This window comes from Lipophrys pholis, assembly GCF_963383615.2.
Source record: "Lipophrys pholis genome assembly, chromosome: 7".
Taxonomy (NCBI): domain Eukaryota; kingdom Metazoa; phylum Chordata; class Actinopteri; order Blenniiformes; family Blenniidae; genus Lipophrys; species Lipophrys pholis.
The window spans coordinates 9,693,479-9,712,653 of NC_137638.1; the positions used below are offsets into that span (position 1 = coordinate 9,693,479).

Here is a 19,175-nt window from a genome sequence, read left to right on the forward strand (position 1 = left end):
GAATAGCCATGTATAGAAGCTATCCTATATTCAACACCATGTAAGATTATGAAAATACACAGTACACAGTTTATAAGTGATGGTGGAAATAACTCAGCTAGTTCTATTTGAAGTTGGAAGATCAAAAACTTCTTTGAGAGCATTCATGTGCATTTCTCCCTATTTTATTGTAGTGAATACAGCACATGGTTTAAAGGAGTTATAACAAAGTTTTTATTTAATAAGTTGATATAAATGACAAACGGCATTGTATTTGTGCCTCTAACGGCACAGAGGAAATAAATCGAATGGAAATCACCATTCACTCCCAAATTATCTCAACGACTCAAAGACCTCATGCTTTTCCTCAACTCTGAGAAAACTTGGTATATTTTAATGGAGACTTAATGGACTGAATATACATCAAAATTGACTCTTGACACGTGCCTTCTCAACAATATGACATCATTCTGCTGAATCTGTGTACTTTCAATGTTAAGTAAGTTTAAGATGGGCTCACCGTTTTGTCGCATCATGAAATATGGAAAGAAAAACTCAGCATGTCAGATCTGCGCTGTTGTTTCAACCATATAGTTACACAAAGTGGAGGTGACAGATGTGATGGTGCTCGGGACTCTGAACAGTGGCTGTGTTACAAATAAACTGTGACTTGTGACATCTCACCTGTCTGAAGTGGGGAAGAAGTTTGTTGCAGCGTCCCACACTCTGACCCAACTTGTCCTGCTGTCAGGATCATCTGGAGGTGAACAATAAAGTTATTGCTACCTCCGGCGTACGAGCACACTGCTCCATTTTGTACATAAAGACCCTGCTGTTCTGCTGCAGATCTTCACTTAGCTCAGAGGGAAGAGTTTTACAAACAGCTGGAAGCAGCGACGACAACTTCAAACCCTCACAGTGTGTGTGCACTGTGATACACTCGTGCTTGAAGAATACTGCTTTGCACCTTTAAAATCCATAGAAACAGTGCACCAAATGAGTGAAATTCTAGTTTCAGTTGGTCATTTTTTCTTGTGACAGGAACACACCACCTCACCAAACCCTTTTATATTAAGATGTTATATGCTGATGATGCAAGAATTTAAACAAAGTGGACACCGACTAGAAAAAGTATGCAGTCTCTTAGAGTTACATGATTTGATTGCTGCTTGTTGGGGAAAATATCGGTTGTAAGGTTCATAGATTTTAAATGCTTTTCAAAGATTCTTAACTTTTTCTACTTTCAGATTACTACTCCAGATTGCATTTGAGACACATTTTGTCATTATGGGTAAATTAATGCTTGAGGGCTTCAGTACTTAATTGGTGTGGTAAAGAAATAAGGAAAAAAAACACACTTTCCAATCTAAATCTACTGTATTTGTAAAAAAAAGATAATATAGACATACAAACCCCAACCTAACAATATAAAGTGGACAGTATTGTGTATTCAGATATGCTCAAGTCCATTTTTGTCATTTTGAGATCTGGTTGTGCACAAACCATGTGATATAGGACACAGTAACGAATAAATTACATTTTCTTTTAAAGAACTGTAGGTGAAGTTTGGGTAACATCGCATAAGCCAGTAATATTTCCATCTATCTTTCTCTTTAAGCACTGTGCTGCATTTGTGAAGGCAGATTTGCTGCAATATAAAAGCCATCGTGACAGCTGGAGCTTAAGAGTGAGGACAGACGATGTGTATACACTCAAAAACACACAAAGAAGCAAAATACAAATAAAATATTCAACAGTATTATTTACAGTCAGGTTCTGCCTTCATGCTGAGGATGAGTAAATAATTAATTTAGTGCTACCACAAGTGTAACTACTCCTGTAACTTTCTCGTTTTTGAAATGTTCAGGATCTTGTGGCAAACATGGACTTAAAATCAGGTTTTTGTTGATCATTGGATGGTTTAAGATAATAATGTGCAAAATTTGTAAACAGCAGGAAGAAAGTGTGAACATGCTATTTAAACATTGCCGATGCTGGACAATGAACTTATCAATCTATAAGGAGGAGCTCTATTTTCTTCTGTACTTTTTGTAGCACCTGCAGAAACAAACTGTACGTGTACATCATGAGTGCTGAACACAAAGGCCTAGAGCTCAGTACATGATGACTGAATTCATGCAGACGGAATAGAAGCGTATGATGACATAGGTGGAAATCACAGGGGGAACATGAAGTCTGAACTCTCCCTTCCTTGGAATAATGGATCATTGCATTCTCGATGTGTACTTTGAGGATACTATGAACTTTTCAACAATATAATAACACAAATTAAAATGCTTCTGCCTGTTATAAATACAAAATTTGTATATTAAGTTTGGAGAAAAGATATTCAGTTTTTCCATCAACATTTACACAATGGGTGGCTTTTTTGTCTTCAAGTAATTGGTGAAAGTGAGAATATCAATCGAATGTGATAATACAATATACTTGATCCATAAGAGACAGAATTCCCCCCCAAAGGCCAAATTTGTGACTAAATGACAAAATCAGGAAAATTTGATCTGGATCTTCCCTGACTGCAGCTTCATTTTTTTTTTCTCCTCTCTCAATACAGTTCTAAGATTTTAAAGCTGAATTCATTATAAAGCTGAAGGTACAACTAATGTCCTGTATAGAGACAAATTCCAACTATAAATCTGCTAAAGCGAAGGAACAAAAGGGCAACAAATCCAACCAGAATATTCACACTCACAATAAATTTAAATGTGAAAAATCAGTAAAGACTTTTGTTTGTCTCAAAATCAGCATTCAACTAAGGATTACCAGTAAAAGTCAGACTAAAACTATGTGAACCGTACGTGTAGCGCTTTAGCGAGGTTGATGGCTGGTACCTCCCCTGTCCAACTGTGGTGCCTGGAGACACTGAACGTAAAAGTTTTTGAAAACAAGCTGCATAGTTTTCAGTGTTTCTGCCATTTCTGTGTAAATGGACACAAAACACAAAACTTTTGTGAAACAAAAATGCAAAAACCATTTGTTCATTGTTTCACTCACTAAGTGAGCAGTGGCATGTTGTTTGTCCCGATTCTGCAAATACTACCTGGTTATGAAAACTGAAGCACAAGTGTGGTTGATGCAAACCTGCCAATCAATCCGCCCTCTTCAATCACTGATACCCTGAGATGCTTCCAGCTGTGCTTTGCCATAACTGGTGATGAGAAAAAAAGAAGAAGAGAGGATTGGGCACGGAGGCTGACACCTATCAAAATGCTTTGTTGTCGTTGCAGCGTTGCTGTCCAGGTGTTTTATTATTGGGGGAGTTTGCAACCCGAACTTTTATTTTTGAAGTCCTAACTTGGTGGCTTCTCCTTCTCTGTCTGTGTTTGCAGCCACTCCTTTGACGAGGACCCCTCCCCTCGGTCGAAGGGGAAGAAGAAGAAGAGAAAGTCTGAGCGGAAGAGGAAAAGGAAGAGGTGGGTTCCCAGAATAAGACAACTCACTCTGTTAGATGTTTTGTTTGTTTTTTTTCCCCCCCAGAAACAAATACATTGAGAGCTTCAGAGCAGAACAGTTGGAGTTCATGCTGTTCTTTTTTTTTCCCTTTAAATCTGCTTCAGGTCTCCTTCCCACAGCCGGTCACCACTGAGGAAGAAGAAAAAGAAAAAGAAGAAGAGTTCTAAGAAAAGCAAGCGGCATAGGTAGATCATGTTTATTACAGCAATGCTTTAAAAAAAGGCATGACGATTATATTCCGATCAGCTAAAATCACTGTGTCCCCTCCATTTCAGGTACACCTCCAAGAAGTCCAAGCACAGGTATGTATGCAGTTATGTTGTTGTTGTAGCTTAAGTCAAGTTTACAAGACCTTTACAATTGACTTAAAAGTTAAAAGTGAGCACGTTAAGGGCAAACGGTTCTCACCTCGATAAGTTTCCGCCTCGAATGCGACGTAACAGTCTGCGTCTGCTCTCAGTGAGATTACGGTATTTTCACCTAAAAGGAAAATCGTCTATGTGTGTCAGTGAGGAGGCGGTATTAATGCCCCTCGCTCATGACTCTACTCTCTTTCATCCCACCAGCTCTTCCAGTTTAAAACACAAGAGGAAGGATGAACGCAAGCACAAGAAAAGGTCAGTCCGCTACTGTTGCATCAGAATCGTGTACTCTCCAAATCTCGCGCAGCCTTCATTTCCTCTCTCCACGCCGGCCCTACAAGCCTCCCCCTCCTCCCATGGTAAGCCTATCCGTCCTTTTCAGAACACCCACTGCTGAGGAGGAACTCGAGTGGATCCTCCCAACAGTAGAGAAAAAGTCGGGTGAATACAGAAACGTGACGCCCTTTTCTTGGATTTATTTGTCGTTTTATAGCGAGAAGCGTGGATTAAAAAAAAAAAAAAAAAAAAAAACTCTTGCAAAGAGGAAAACTGATGGAACGCTTGAGCCACAAAGAGAAGGGGAAAAAGGGGTGAAAGAGGGGAAGGGAAACCAATTTCATGCTGTGAACTCACAACATTTTGGAATTCGACTTTGGATGAGCGCGTTGTTGTTTGTAAGCACAGACTGGAGCTCAGTGGCTGCTTACTCTGACAGAAAGCCCGGCATTCTGGTTCACTACGGCTCTTCATTCCCTCCGCCTTTTATTCCGATCACATCACTGTTTCATGCTTTACATTCCTCCTGCACTTTCTCCTGTTTTTCCTGCTGTTTCAACACAATGGGACCCTTCAGTCAAAGCAATTAGGTTCAAATTGAAAAAAATAAAAAAAAAGATGCATCCATCTTCTTTTTACATTCTTCAAGTTATACAGGTCGTTGTGATTCTTTTTGGAGCTCCAACCTGCAACTCAGAGATGACTTTTCAAAGGGGAGCTGCTTCTAACAATTCTTTACTGATCCTAAACATGAAGTACAGAACAGCAGGGTCCTTTTGGCTCGGTTCCCTCAGTTTAGTGGTTCCAAAGCTGAGTTGAAGTTCCTCATCAACGTACACCAGAGACACCAACAAGGTCATGAGGCTTTGTCTGCTTTAATGTTGTTACAATGGGATTTCTACGTCTTAAAAAAAAACAACCCAAAAAAGATGATACCATCATCAAGCACCAAACTGCTTTACTTTGAAGACTTTTGTTGATCTGTCACAGTGGGTTTAGGCTTCAATGTGTCACCTCAACGTTAGGGATGGTAATTGATGAGATTTTTAAGATTTCGATTCTGATTAACGAGACGGTTCTTTATCGATCCTCTAATCGATTCTCATCTGCAAACAAGGATCTGCAGTTACCTGCAGTATTAACAGCAGAGGATGTGCTGACATTGCAGCTAAAAAACACAACATTCGTTCAAAGATTTTACTGTGTGCGTATAAAAAATGTTTCTGCATATTTGTTCCCTTTGATGGAATATCCACTTTGCAGGTATTGCAAGTTGCTCTGTTGTCATCCCTCCTCAAAGAATTTCACCAAACTCTCCAGCGTTTGTGCCGCTTGGGCGCCATGTTTCCTGCTGGCTGCACTGGTGAATACCATGCACGTTGCGTAGCTTGTGTAGGCTACGCTATGTGTGTGTTGACGTCATTTGCGCCGGCTGGAATCTAAATAGAAATCCTCTGCAAAATCGGCAAATGATTCCAATACAGCAAGAACCAGTTATTGACTCTGATCTCTACTCACTGTAATGTTTTGACAAATCAGAGACCCATTGAAAGGGTCTGCAGATTTACAAATTTGATGGCTCCAAGGAGAAGAAGGTAGGGAAACCACTGTTCTTCTCGACGATTACCTAAGGTGAAAACGATTTCTAGTGAAAAGCGTTTGTTGGATTTTGGGTGTACAGTGGTACAACGTGCTGTCCAACACCCAGAGCAGCGTCCTGACGGAGCGGACGGACAGCAGGGGGCATGACCAATCTATCAAAAGTGACACGTCGGTCACGCTTCAGTCACACCAGCTGATAAAAGGACATACCACACATCACCACCAGACAATATCTCTCGTGAACACAGAAAAACACTGTGGGAACATGTCAACGGTATATTGTGAAAAACCTCCCTGAAAAGAAGAAAAGCAAAAGACTTATTAACGTTTATTACTGTTTATTACATTTTTACAAAATGGTACAGAAACTGAGGCAAATGCCCTGCAAATCCTCACACAGCAGAAGTGGAAGCCTTTACTTGTTAAATGGTTCCAACCAGGAACAAAACTTTTAAAAGTCATCGCTGAGGAGTTTCTTTCATTCTACCAATCACAGCAGCTCCTTATCAATTTGTCTGCTCTGCTGTGCTCTCCTGCAGTTCGCGGACTCACTCCCGTCGAAGACGGCGCTACCGGAGGTCAGAGTCGGACACTTCTTTCTGCCAATCCTCCTCAGAGGACAGGTAGGGCCCCCACCCCACCCCCAAACACCTCCACCTCTCACTCACTGCTCCCCCGCTTTATCTTATCAGCCCGAGGTGTCTGCCGAGCTCTTGGTCACACCAGAGCGATGACTGATAAGACAGGGGTGACTTCCTCATCTCCGACACAGTCAGACTCTTATCACAGCCTCACAGGAAATGGCCCCAAATTCAGTTCACAGATCAATGCACTCAATTAAAATGGCATAAAGCAAAATACTGGCAGTGTGATGATATGAAAGGGGCTGTTTTTTTTTTTTGACAGCCTTTATAGATTATATTGATTTGACGGCAAACCGACTTATAGCAGCTAGGTATAACCGGATTTTGGTGATAATTAATACAGAAGTCATTCAATTAAGATTCATGCCTTCAGTTGTTTTTGAGTATTTTCTCTTTTCTGGATGAAGTGTCTTTTGTTTGCTGGTGTTGCTTGTCATCCACCTCCACTTGATGACTTTTCTGATGAACATGGAACAATCGAGTTGAAAAATATCAAAGATATGTTTTCAAAGGCCACTTCCTTGAAGAGAAGAAAAGAGAAAATAGTTAATAGAGAAGTAATTATTATATCCCATATGATAAACATAAAAGTCTGAGTTATTAAACCATCAAACATGGCAAAGCAAGGAACATCACCCATATCAGTAATCTTGAATCCATTTAAACAACTTCAATTCAATGTAGTTTCCACATTGTGGTTATTATATATTACTACAACAATTTGAAATCTACAAACTCCAGAAAAGTCAGGATATCGAGAAAAGTGGAATGAAAATGGGCAGCAATGATCACCAAAACCATTTAAATCATTTAAATTAGGAACACGGTATACAAGATTGTGTTGTTGATATCACTGCATGAGCTGAGGGACACTTCAGAAAACCATTGTCTAGGAACATAGGTCATCGCTACGTTCACATGTGCATGAAAGATGAGAAATGACTCAATCAAAATAAAAACAAAAAGCTAGATCTGCAAAAGTGTGCAAAAGCACATTTTTTCCACCCCATTCATTAAACTGTATGCGATATAATCTGAGTTTCCCCCGATGTGATGCAGTGTCACAAAAACTAAACACAGTCTTTTCCCGCAGACACCATCTGCAGAAGTCTGTGGTGCATCAGACACTGGGACATCTGGCCGCTGTTGCAGAGGAAACCCACGCAGTCATGAAGTGGAGACCTACAACCAAATCAGTGTGTAAAATGGCTCCAAAATATCGCTCCATCCTCTCAACCGGCACCGTAAGTACTCCTGAAGGACTCTCATGATGCTGCCCACAGGTTCAATTTGACTTCTCAGATACCGCCATGTCAAGCTGCTCGTCGTCGATCACCATCAAAATTCCTGTAGTTAGGCGTTTTTCAAGTTGTTCTCAACGGTCCCTTTTTAAACACTTATCGAGAGATTTGCAGTTAGTTCCAATTAAATATATTAAAATATTTATATCAGTAAACTATGTTTCAGCCTTGTTGAGGCGTGACTATAAACACAGTATTGCACATAGCCTTGCTTTGAGGTCATATTTCTTATCTTTGCTTATTGTTGTTGTTTTGTTTTGTTTTTTTAAATCATCATTATTATTGTTGTGTCAGACTTCTAAAAAGTAAAACTTCTAACAAAATGACAAGAATGTGCGTATCGTTTTAGATCCTACATTTTTGTATTTTTCTTTTTAGCATTTACCCTTCGGATCAGAAACTTACAATCAAATATATCTGAATGAAAACATCAACGCTGAATACTGTTTGTAAGTTAAACTTTTGGTATACATCTTCCCTATTTGGGTGTAATCCACAGACATACATGCAATAGTTTCTTTCCTTTTGACCTTATAGATGTTTATGTGGTTACTTTTTTAATTATAAGGACAATAAGAGCCAGTCTTCATTAAATAGTGCATGTTTGTGAAAACCATGGACATAATGTTCAGACGGGGACCTCTAGTGGCCAGTTAGCATAGGACAGGAACTATGAAGCATTTTATTAATAATAATTTGGTACATAATCAGTCCATTGTGGGATAATGTTCTCCATAATGATCGATTGTGATAAAAGATTCAATTTCTTTTTTTTTTTTTCGCAAATCAATATCTTTTCAAAATAATCTGCAAATAATAATGCTAGAAAGTTAACAACATGCTTAATGACGTTACAATGGTCAAAGATCTAACTCATGCTAAACACTATATACAAATTTATGCTTCTTTGCATTTCTTCATAAAATTTGAAAATTACTTAATTAATAAAATGACATGTTAATAATTCACTACCCTCAGTATGATTTTAGATTACAGTGGTGTCTCTTTTCTCTGTATAAACACAAGACTCTTGTGTATGTCACTATTGGAAGCAGGCAGCAATCATACTTTAAGTCCATTTGGTAAATATAAGTATTGTATGGTTAACAGAAACATGCAGTAGCAGCATGATTTATGAATGAACAGAAACCAGGAATGTCATTGCTACTGCGATGCACCATGAACCTCTATCCGTGTATGTTCAGTGGATAATGTCTTTGAAAGTGATGAGTAGAAAGGCTTATCACAGCATGTTAAATCTCCCCAAAATAGAGAGGCACAGGGGACAATGGGTTAGACCACGAGATTTGAAAATCAATTAAAGAGTTGATCACTAGTGTCTGAATCTTGCATTTTGGGATGAATGGAAGCAGAACAACATGTCAAGAGCTTTTAAATCTTCAGTCAGGTTGGTTCTTTGTTTTGACCTAATACAACTTTATGTTTTTTACATTTTCTTCTAAGACCTCTTGGTGCTTGTGCATTGACTATCAATCTAGAGTTTGGATTCACTCAAAGCAGCCAAAATGAAAATAAAAAAATATCTGTAGCTTTTCCACTTTAGTCATCAGCTTTATGTTATAATTCCAACGGCAGCTTTCAGCTGTTCCTGTGGCAAACCTGCCTTAGTGCTTAAATAAAACTAAAAGCAAACAGCAAACAAACTCTAAGTTTGACTGGCATCCTGTAAAATGCAGATTTTGAATTCTAAAATAGTCCTGGTTTTTTGCTTTGTTTTTGTTGTTATTGTTTTGGTGTGTTTTTGTCGGATTTTCTTTTATTTTCATTTTCCACAGCCCCATGAAAACAGCTTTGTCCTTAAACTCATAGTCTCTTGCTTAATAGAGCATAAAATAAATGTCATTTCTCTCTAGCAATCATTAAATTATGCTAATAACACAGACGGATGTTTTTAATTACACACCACAGGGTTTTAATTGAAATTCAATAAATTAATCCATATATCGAATCATGCATGGTTTCCAATTTCTCAAAGTCTTTCAGGATGACTTCACACTTGGTGGGTAGCCTCACTGCCACAGAAATACTCAGTCATGAGAAATATTTCATTTCAAGAGGTTTGATTGAGCAAATAAAGCCACAGAAATGATTTTGGCTTAATATTGATTACCTTAAAGAGCAATCTGTAAAGGGGAACACTATGAGGAAAAAAGATCCATAAGATCCATAAGAAACATGTCGAGTCATGCAAGAAAGTAAGTACACCCCAAGGAAATCTGTGATTTTTAAACCATTTTGATCGACAAACATTTGAAACTTAAATACTTTGAAGTCGAAGACTTTATTTTGAAAAAATTAAATAACAGGTGCAGGTGCACCCGTTATCGTCTTTTCTTTACAAGTTTTTCAATTTCCAGTCAGGATCACAGAGCATGGCCAGCTGACACTGAGCAAAGGTTTCTGCCTTTTCATTTCATAAAACCTTTGCGTTTACATGGAAACGTTTTGGAAACGATGTAGTTAGCATGCCAAGCCACAAGTTGGGGCTGTTGGTTGCTTTTGTATTGAATCTACGATTAAATGCACTAAGAAAACAATACACTATAAAACACTAGAAACACGCTAAACATTAACAATAGCGAGTACACGGAAATTCGTATGGACAGACAATGAAGTTGGATCGTTATTCCTGGTGACTCTCCACTATAAAGCTACCAAGTCCCAGGAGAATATGGACTGGGAGACATGACACTCTGGAGGCAAACATTACTGTTATAATACATCTACTGAGCATGTGCAGAAGTTTTTACTCTGGCTGCGGTGAGCATGTGCAGTAGCATTGCTTTAGAAATGCTGCGTTTTCCGAGATGGAGCATTGGAAGCTGTTTTCAATAAGTTGGGTTTTCGGAGGCTCCAAAGCTCCATGAAAACAGAAATCCAAAACACAATGAAAGTTTAGCATTTTCAATGTTTTCATGGAAACGAGGCCTCAGGCTCAGCTTGCACAGGCCACTAGTCCATCACTGACAGACACTGAATTTCCAATTAGCCGAACAAGCATTGCAGGAGCAACTGGAAGTGAACCTTGAACCTTGGGAGGACTAATTATATTTGGCTTTTTTTTTTTTTTTATATCAAAGCCCATTATCTTTAAAAAGTATTACATTTGATATTAAAAAAAAAAGTGTTTATAAACCCCCAATATTTCATGGTGTGTACTTATTTTATTGATATGATTGTGAATGTTGTTTGTTTGAAAACATGTCAACAAACTCAGTGACTTTTCTTCCTGGTGGACGAATGTTTGAGGGAAAGAAAAGCACTGAAGAGCCAGGTGCTAAGCTCCCATGCGAGAGAGAATAATTAAAGTTCGCGTTTGACAAAAGGCCACACTGAAGAATGTCTTTGTTTGAATGAATCTCTGCAGGTGAAATCCTTTACTCTACTCAGATTTTGAATAAATGTGTCCGCCAGAGGTTCAAATTTCCCCCGGGGTCAGTTTGTGGTGTTGACCGTCTAGATGAGATCATGAGAAACTACATGGGAGGACAGGTTAGGGGATCCTTTTACAAGTGTGTCATGTGTCTTGTTTTTTCCCCAACTTGTGGACATTTTACTGTAAAAACACAGCTGAAGCACACTTTGTTCCCCCGATACCGAAAAAAGACGCAATTTGCTATTATAACACTGACTGGCCCTGGGTTTGAAGAGAGCGGTAATGTCTTTTTCTTGCAATTTACGACTCTAATGATGCACTTATGTTACCCGCTCTTCCCTTTTTTTTTTACACCTTACCTACTTAAGGAGGAAATCTTGATTGGTAAGTCGATGCTATCCGCAGATTTAGGGATTTACATGTAGGTCGGTACAGGCTAATTATTGACCTCTTACAGGAGAAAGAGCACAGTCATCTGTCCTATTCTGAGGGCTTTCTTAGTTTAGACTGATGGGATCTCTCTCTGTCTGCAATCCTTTTTCATTTCTACATAAAACCCATTTTTGTGATGTTTGTTCAGTGTTCTTTAAATGAGGGTTTTTCAATGGGGGCTATTGTTTACTCTTGTTCTCTTCACTCCAGTTAGTGCCGGTAGATCTTCTCTATGCATAGTTTTCCTTTCTTCTCTTGCTCTTCGTTTGTACTTTTCATGTAATTGTTTAGTTTAGACTCCCTTAAAGAAAATGTTTTCTTGTTGATTTCGTTCACTTTAGTTGAGTTCAGATTTTCTTTTGAGGTTAATCGCATGCTTCAAATTTGCATGATGTCTTTATCTTTCAAAGCTTTCTGTCCCAAGAAAAGGAAAGGGTTCTCTTCACTTGTGTTTTCGAGGGAATATGTGCCTTCATACTAGAGTATTCACAGTGCATCAAAGTAGGTGGCAGATTTGAGTCGCCGATCGATTTTAAGCCGCGGCCTCTTTGTCTGTTTGCAGATTTTGTCGTCCAAACCTGGGAGTGAGCCCTTGCACGATAACGGGTCACGGCACTTGTCTGGCCAGGTCGAGGGTCCGCACGATTACGATTCAGGGAATGACACGTCCTCGCCGCCGTCGAGCAAAACCGGCGTGTCTCGGGCGAGTGTCACTGACAGCAAGAGGAACCACTGCCAACGGCTGACCTCGCCAGAGAAGCTGAAGTTCACTGACAGAGACAATGCCTCTGATTCAGGAAACTCTGTGACCAGCTACGCCTCCTTGTGCAAACCGTACGGGGAGGACGGCTTGTCGACGACCCTTTTCAGCACAAATGGCAAGAGGTAACGTTTTGTTCGTCGCAAGCGATCCATCTGAATGAACGCTTCCCAGGGAAATCGTAGGCTTCTTCATCTTTTACTTCCATGTTCCGTTTCCTCTTTTGAAATATTCATATTATAAGTAGAGAATAAAAATTTGCATTTCTTGGGGGGTAAAAGAAGAAAAAGACTCTCTGGCTTTATCGTTGAAAGCAGAGAAACATCTGAATGTATTTTCTTCACAGGGAGCAGATAACCTTAGGGTGTCGGCTGGAGGTTGTGAGATCCCCAAAGACATCCAGCTGTTCGCAGAGAAGGAGTGCGTCGTCTCGAAGGCGACTGAAAGCCCGCTTCTCGAGCAGCAGGAGCAGGAGCAGATCCTCAGGGAGTTCCAGATACTCGGGCCGCTACTCTCGCAGCCCCTCGCTCTCATCTTGCAGGTACGTCGACCGCTTTTACATTGTGCCACTCTGACGAATCCCCCGAGCGGCACTCCATACACTCATATCATTGCGTTTGTTTGTTTAACCATATGAATATCTTTTTTCATTCGTTGTACTTGCAGCACGTACTCGCGCTCACCCAGTAACTCGGCTGATCTGAGGCGAAGAGGCAGCGTGGCCAGCCTGAGCTCCAGAGGAAGCTACTGCAGATACAGCCATGACAGGTGAACTTTACAGCTTAATAACCCCTCTACCAGAGGTGTAACACCACATTGTAACACATAAAAAATGAGTTAGAAGCAAAAAACAACATTAAATCAAGAAACGTTTTAAAGCTGTCCTCAGTCCTTGAGAAAAGAAATGTGGCTAGTGCAGTTTGCAAGAAAGTTTCTGAGAAAAGTTCCTTCAGAGCAAAGGCTGTAGGAATAATGATAAGAAAAAAAATAAGAAAACTACGGTAGAAATGGAAACAAAGTCAGCATCCGTCATTTCAGAATGAGACACAGGAGGTAACAGATGTTGGTTTGGTTGGTGAAAACGTACTAGAAGGCAGGTCTGCGGATGCTAAAAGTGAAAGATATTACCAGTTCGCTTCAGAGCTGCACAATTAGTTCAAATGAATTATCACGATATCAACATCTTAAGGAGACCTACTTTCTTACAAGCCAGCCCCCCCCCCCCCTTGGTCACAGCAGATGTAAAATCAAAGCAAGAGAATGATCACTGTTATTTTGAAGAACAAATCAAAAATGTGTTTGTATCATCATGACATGTTCTTCTGATACGGGGCAGCTCATTTTCTGTTTCAGCAAAATGCTGCGACTTCCTGTCAGTCTCTAGACATTGTTAGGCCACACAAAGGATTCTGATCATTTCCTCATATTTATTGATATTAGTAACAATTTACCTGGGATTTACCCTCAGAGACTTCAACACACAAGACAAAGTCAAGAAGTGTTAAATGCAGTTTTATATTCAACAAGTGTTGACTTCTTACATACTGCCGTATAGTTGTGCAGTTTCACAAGAGAGCAAGTTCAGGTTATTTGGCTGAATGCCTTCCTGTGTTGAAAATAAAAGCCATGTTTCAAATTAAAAATCTCAATTGAAAAGTGTTGACTATGTCCACTACTGAGGATATTTCCATGTAAAAGCTTGAATTTAAAACAAGAACCTTTCTAGATTTTAATACACACAATTTAACGATAAATGATGTAACTTGCAATTCGATGTTTTTGTCAAACGTTTATATAAAGTCAAATGAAAGTAAAATAAAAAACCCCTTTATTCATTGTCCAAGAAGAATCTCAGTGGGGTTTTTTTCCTACGTTTCCTGAGAACTTGCAAAACTTGTTTTCCAATTAGTCATATGAGTTTAAAAGAACATTAACAAAGATATTTTCCATTATAGGGTTTATACAGTATCCATCCACCCACCAAACCATTCTTATATAGTTCAGCATAGAAAATATTGCCAGTATTAGACACTACTGCTTACACTACTGCCTGAGCAATAACTGTAAATGTGAGTAAAGACTGTATATCAAGTGCTGCTGGCTTTTTATAAGAAATACATTAACACGTATTATTTTATTCGCAATAAATGTGATGAAAAGAAAAAAATCTTCATTCCATTTATTTCATTTGTAGTCTGAATATCGATAAAGATAGCAAAAGTCATTTTGTCTATTTAAGTGGCCATGACAGACACATTTCAAACCACTTCTCAATAAAATAACACATAATGACTAATGATACCAAACAACTGTGATTAATTCATCCCTGGTGTTTGGGACAGGCCTGACGTCAGTGTTCAGCAGGTGAAACACTCCTGACGCTCTAGATGGACATAACATATTGAAGTTGTCTGTTTCCCAGGCCACGAGACAGGAAGAGAGCAAATAGCTCCAGAAAGGCCGGCCTGAAACACACACGGAAGGTCAGCGGGAAGCGACGAAGACGCAAATCCTACTCGCCTATGAGGAAAAGGAGGAGAGACTCTCCAAGCCATCTGGAAGCACGCCGGATCACAAGGTACCGCTCTCCCAGCTCGGTTATTTATAGAAACAGTGCACATTTTTATGCCGACAGGCAGCAAAAAATGTTCTGCTGGTCCTACCCTCCACCCCCTCAGTTGGACATGTCCCCAGCCTGAAATCTTTCAATCGTGCTGATGAGCTGTGTACCTTGAAACGGCATTTAGCCCGAGGAGGAGATAACTGTCAGCTCTGAAGCCACCACAGGGGCTGGAGAAACAGATGGTGAACATAGACAATCTGAAATGTTCAAGAAAAAGACATTAGGATACCATCTTATTGAAAGGAAAAACAAAAAAAAGAGCAGGCTTGGTACACAGTTACCATGGTGTTTCTTTCATTTCACACTGCATCCTGAACACGACAAAGGAAACACACAGACAAATACAGGCACGGCAGCCACTTAAAGGATATAAACTACCACCCTGTATTGAGTTAATGCACCTCTTATCTGTATTGTTTCATCATTCAGTGTCACAGCTATAAAAGAGATATTCACTGTCCAAGAGGAATGAATCAGTTATATATGCAACAGCCTCACCATATATGCAGTATCTGATATGAATAACACATACGCCTCTCTCTATATTATATCTAACAAATATTAGATTCACACTCTCCAGATGGCAGTGTGAAAGCATTTCTGTGATGCTAAATCACTTTGACATTATAATATTGTTCAACAGAAACAGTTGTGCTTGCCTGAAGTTTGAATATACCAATAACATACAGACGTTTATGACCGCACAACAGGCTTCATCAATATTGTGCACAAGTAGAATACAGTGGGAAATACAAAAGGAAATTTAATCCTAGCTTCATGAAATGTGTCATGTTGTGTAAATGCTAAAACGAAATGCAATAATGTGTGAATTGTTATATACTTCCATACGACTATTATTCAATTGAAAAATACAGTTTTTGTGTTTTCATTTCAGAACAGTTTTGCATTTCCACAACAACATTTTGAAAACGATGTCCGTTTACACGGAAACGGTAGAGATGCTGAAAACGACGCCATGTTCATGTTGAGCAGAGAACAATATGTCGTACAAATTAGCAATGGCTAGTACATACAGTAGATATTTATATGAACTGACGACATAGTTTTATTGCTATTCCGGGTGATTCTCAACTACCAAGTCCCAGGAGAATATGGACTGGGAGTCATGACACTCATTGGTATTGTCCCTCCACTCGTGCACATGCAGAAGAACTAGTTACCATGGCCATGGTGCGCATGCACAGGAGCAGCATTTCACAAGTTTATATGGAGGAGGAGTCAAAGCATTTTCAAAAAGTTAGGTTTACTTGAAATGTTTTCGAGTAAACAGGACCTAAATACGAAACCAATCATTAAAAAATGTCACATATCACTAAAAAAGCCTAATCCTTATTCATCTTCTGACATCCTTCCATATATTTTCACTGCTTTATATAGCAGGAGAGATAATGTCTTAGATGTACTTGTATCCACACACACATTTGTACAGTCTTTCCTCACAGGGATTGTTATTCATGTTGTCTGTTGGCTGGTCACACATGACCAACGCTGCACACCGCTGCCCACAAAGACCATCAGTGATATTCCTCCATTTGCTATTTGGTCAGTTGTATTGTGCATCCCATTGGTAGATCAGCTTTCACGGTTTGTGTACAATATCATGTTTTTGCTCTTTATGTAAACAGACCTAACGGCACTCCGGACAATTCAATTGTCTTTTTAGAATTAAATATACTGCGAGTTGTTTACAGCTACTTATTCACATCTAGAAATGAGGTTGTAAAACAGGAGCGCTGAGCTCGGGATGTGCTCTGCAGACCTGAGGGGGATTACATGGTGTGGTGCTAATTGTTTGTTGATTTGTAGCAACATGTTAACTCTTTCGGGCTCCAATGGTTGAATCCACTGTTTCAGTAAAAGACTACTGGTTTATTCTTCTCCGCAGTGCCAGAAAGAGACCCATCCCTTACTTCCGACCCAGCCCTTCCTCCAGCAGCCGTGCAACCAGCGTGTCGTCCTGGAGCAGCCTGTTCACCCGCAGCCGCAGCCGCAGCCCCCTCCACAGCATCAGCCGCAGCCGGAGCCGCGGCCGCAGCCACAGCTACTCCTCCTACCGGAGCTACAGTCGCAGCTCGTCGTGGAACTCCATCTTTGGGACGCGCAGCCGCAGCCGGAGCCGGAGCCGGAGCCGCAGCCGCAGCCGCAGCCGCAGCCGGAGCCGCGGTTCGTTCCACAGACGGCACAAAACAAGGCATTAGGCCTCTCCAAGAAAACATTAAGGGACTGAAGCAGCAGTCGAGTTCCCACTAGAGAGTTAGGCCAGCGATCCACTGTATGCCTCGACGCGCCCTGGATGCTTGAGTGGAAACGTCCCAGCGGGTGGTCCCACCACATCTTTCACACAGGCGGTCTGGCTACTCGGCCCACAGAGACCACTGCAGACTGAATGTCTTTTTTTGTTTTGTGGGGGCTTGTTTGTTTAGTTCTTGTACTGCGTACTCTTGCATCAGCACTCACAATGGCCCGAGACTGTTTATCTCTTATATTTACTATAAAAAACTACACATAAGAAAGAAAGACAAACACTGCTCATGCGTCATCTGCAGTCCGTACATTCCTCATCTCTGCACTTCATGGTGGATTTATAATGCAAATGCTTGAAAACTGTTTATTGATTTCGTAATTGATGGTTATGTGACGTGACATAACAAAGGGGTTCCAAGAAGCATTGAATTACTTATTACACACGCGCAGATCAACACTTGACTGATGTCCGACGTGACGTCCAACATCCACAGCCCCACGTCTGGTCCCAGATTTTCACACGCGGAGGTAACATTTGAGTTGTTTGAACCAGGTGTTTACAAGCAGCTTTGCAGCGATTGTTATCGTGAATGAGGAAAAGGTTTGTGGATCTGATCTCAGCGCTTCACAAGGACGAGAACAAACATGTTTTCTTGGTCGAAAGCAACTTGACGGCAAGCAAACTGCCTGTCAGCTCAAATGTCAAATTAATTTATCCTCTGATCAAGTGGAAAACAATTGAAATGTCAGCCTGGGTGATACAATGGAGGGCGATCGAAAGCCTATGTTGGGGAGGGGCTATAACAAATTCTTGCTGTATCACAGGAGGTATTTTTCTTGACAGCACGTTGTGAATTGAAACAGCTGATGGGTTTTGAAAAGGGTACGTTTACAGATAATGAGCTTTGGATCTGCTTTAATTACCATTTTGAGCCATCTGTAGTTATTTCACCATTCAGTCCTTCTCTGATTTTTGTTCATTTGGATTTTAAATTTAGGTTTGGAAAGAAGAGGCTGCACCTCATGTGCTGAAAATAACTGAAGCTTAAAAATAGCATTAACTCACTGTTCACTTGAAAGAACATTTTCTTTCCACAACACTGAAACCAAATGCACAAACCAGCTGGTTTTTAAGTTTTAAACTGCGCAGCATCATGCATATTTATTATCTATTTAATATTTATTGTTTTGTAGGTCATTCTCAGTGGTGGTCAAGCTTTCTATGCAACACTGTCAGTTTATTGTTTTTCATGGCTCTGCTGTAAATTGTTTGGGGTTTGTTGAAAATTACTTCTGGGTTTTTACCATATTGCTTGAATTGGATGTTGGAAAGTCAGAGGAGCGGAAACAAGATTCTTTCTGTCCGACCTTTTGTACCGAGTTCTTTTTTTTTTCAAAGAAAAATCTCAATATTTGGAGCCTGCCATGTCATTGAGAATCAGAGAAGTTCAACGCAGCCACGAGAGAACTGATCACATCACATTATTATGTGGTATTAAAGTATCTGACTACAGTGTGATACTGATCTTTTTTTTCTGCCATGGAGGCCACATACTTCCATAAATTCCTCTCACAAGACTGTTTGCTAAAAATAAAGCGGCACATGAGAGCTAACTGAGTATAAAGACCAGAAAGATCCAGCATGACCGAGTCTAGAGGTACGGAAATCTACCAGTCACTCTACATCACACCATTTAATTAATTCTGTGTGTAAGGCCTCATTTTCAAGAAAATATGCCTGGTTTTTGTTTCAGAAAAGTTTTGTGTTCACGTGGCAACATTGCGAAAATGATGTTTAAATGGAAACGGCAGAAAAACTGAAAAGGATGTTATCATGCAGAGCCACAAGTTGGCACTATTGGTTGGTGGCGCAGGGAGAACAACACGCTATAAACATTAACAATGGTGAGAACACAGACACTCGTACGCAGTTGGATTGCTCTTCTGGGAGGCTCTCAACTATACAAATACCAAGTCCCAGGATAATATGGACTGGGAGTCATGACACTCCGGAGTCTGCCACTGTTGCTATTGTCCATCTGCTGGCCCATGCGCAGCGT

General features: G+C 40.1%; 1 protein-coding gene across 1 annotated transcript in view; it reads left to right on the forward strand.

Moving 5' to 3' along the window:
• The window catches only part of srrm4 (serine/arginine repetitive matrix 4), a gene marked incomplete at its 3' end in the record, with an annotated part of 72,531 nt that extends 55,462 nt beyond the window's left edge, over positions 1-17,069 (forward strand). The window contains exons 3-13 of the mRNA XM_080466533.1: positions 3,330-3,413; positions 3,558-3,638; positions 3,729-3,755; positions 4,020-4,070; positions 6,233-6,316; positions 7,431-7,581; positions 12,030-12,352; positions 12,574-12,768; positions 12,894-12,995; positions 14,650-14,805; positions 16,757-17,069. Coding sequence (XP_080322659.1) covers positions 3,330-3,413; positions 3,558-3,638; positions 3,729-3,755; positions 4,020-4,070; positions 6,233-6,316; positions 7,431-7,581; positions 12,030-12,352; positions 12,574-12,768; positions 12,894-12,995; positions 14,650-14,805; positions 16,757-17,069 — 1,567 coding nt within the window. The remainder of the gene's footprint in view (positions 1-3,329; positions 3,414-3,557; positions 3,639-3,728; positions 3,756-4,019; positions 4,071-6,232; positions 6,317-7,430; positions 7,582-12,029; positions 12,353-12,573; positions 12,769-12,893; positions 12,996-14,649; positions 14,806-16,756) is intronic.
• Positions 17,070-19,175: the final 2,106 nt, after the last annotated feature.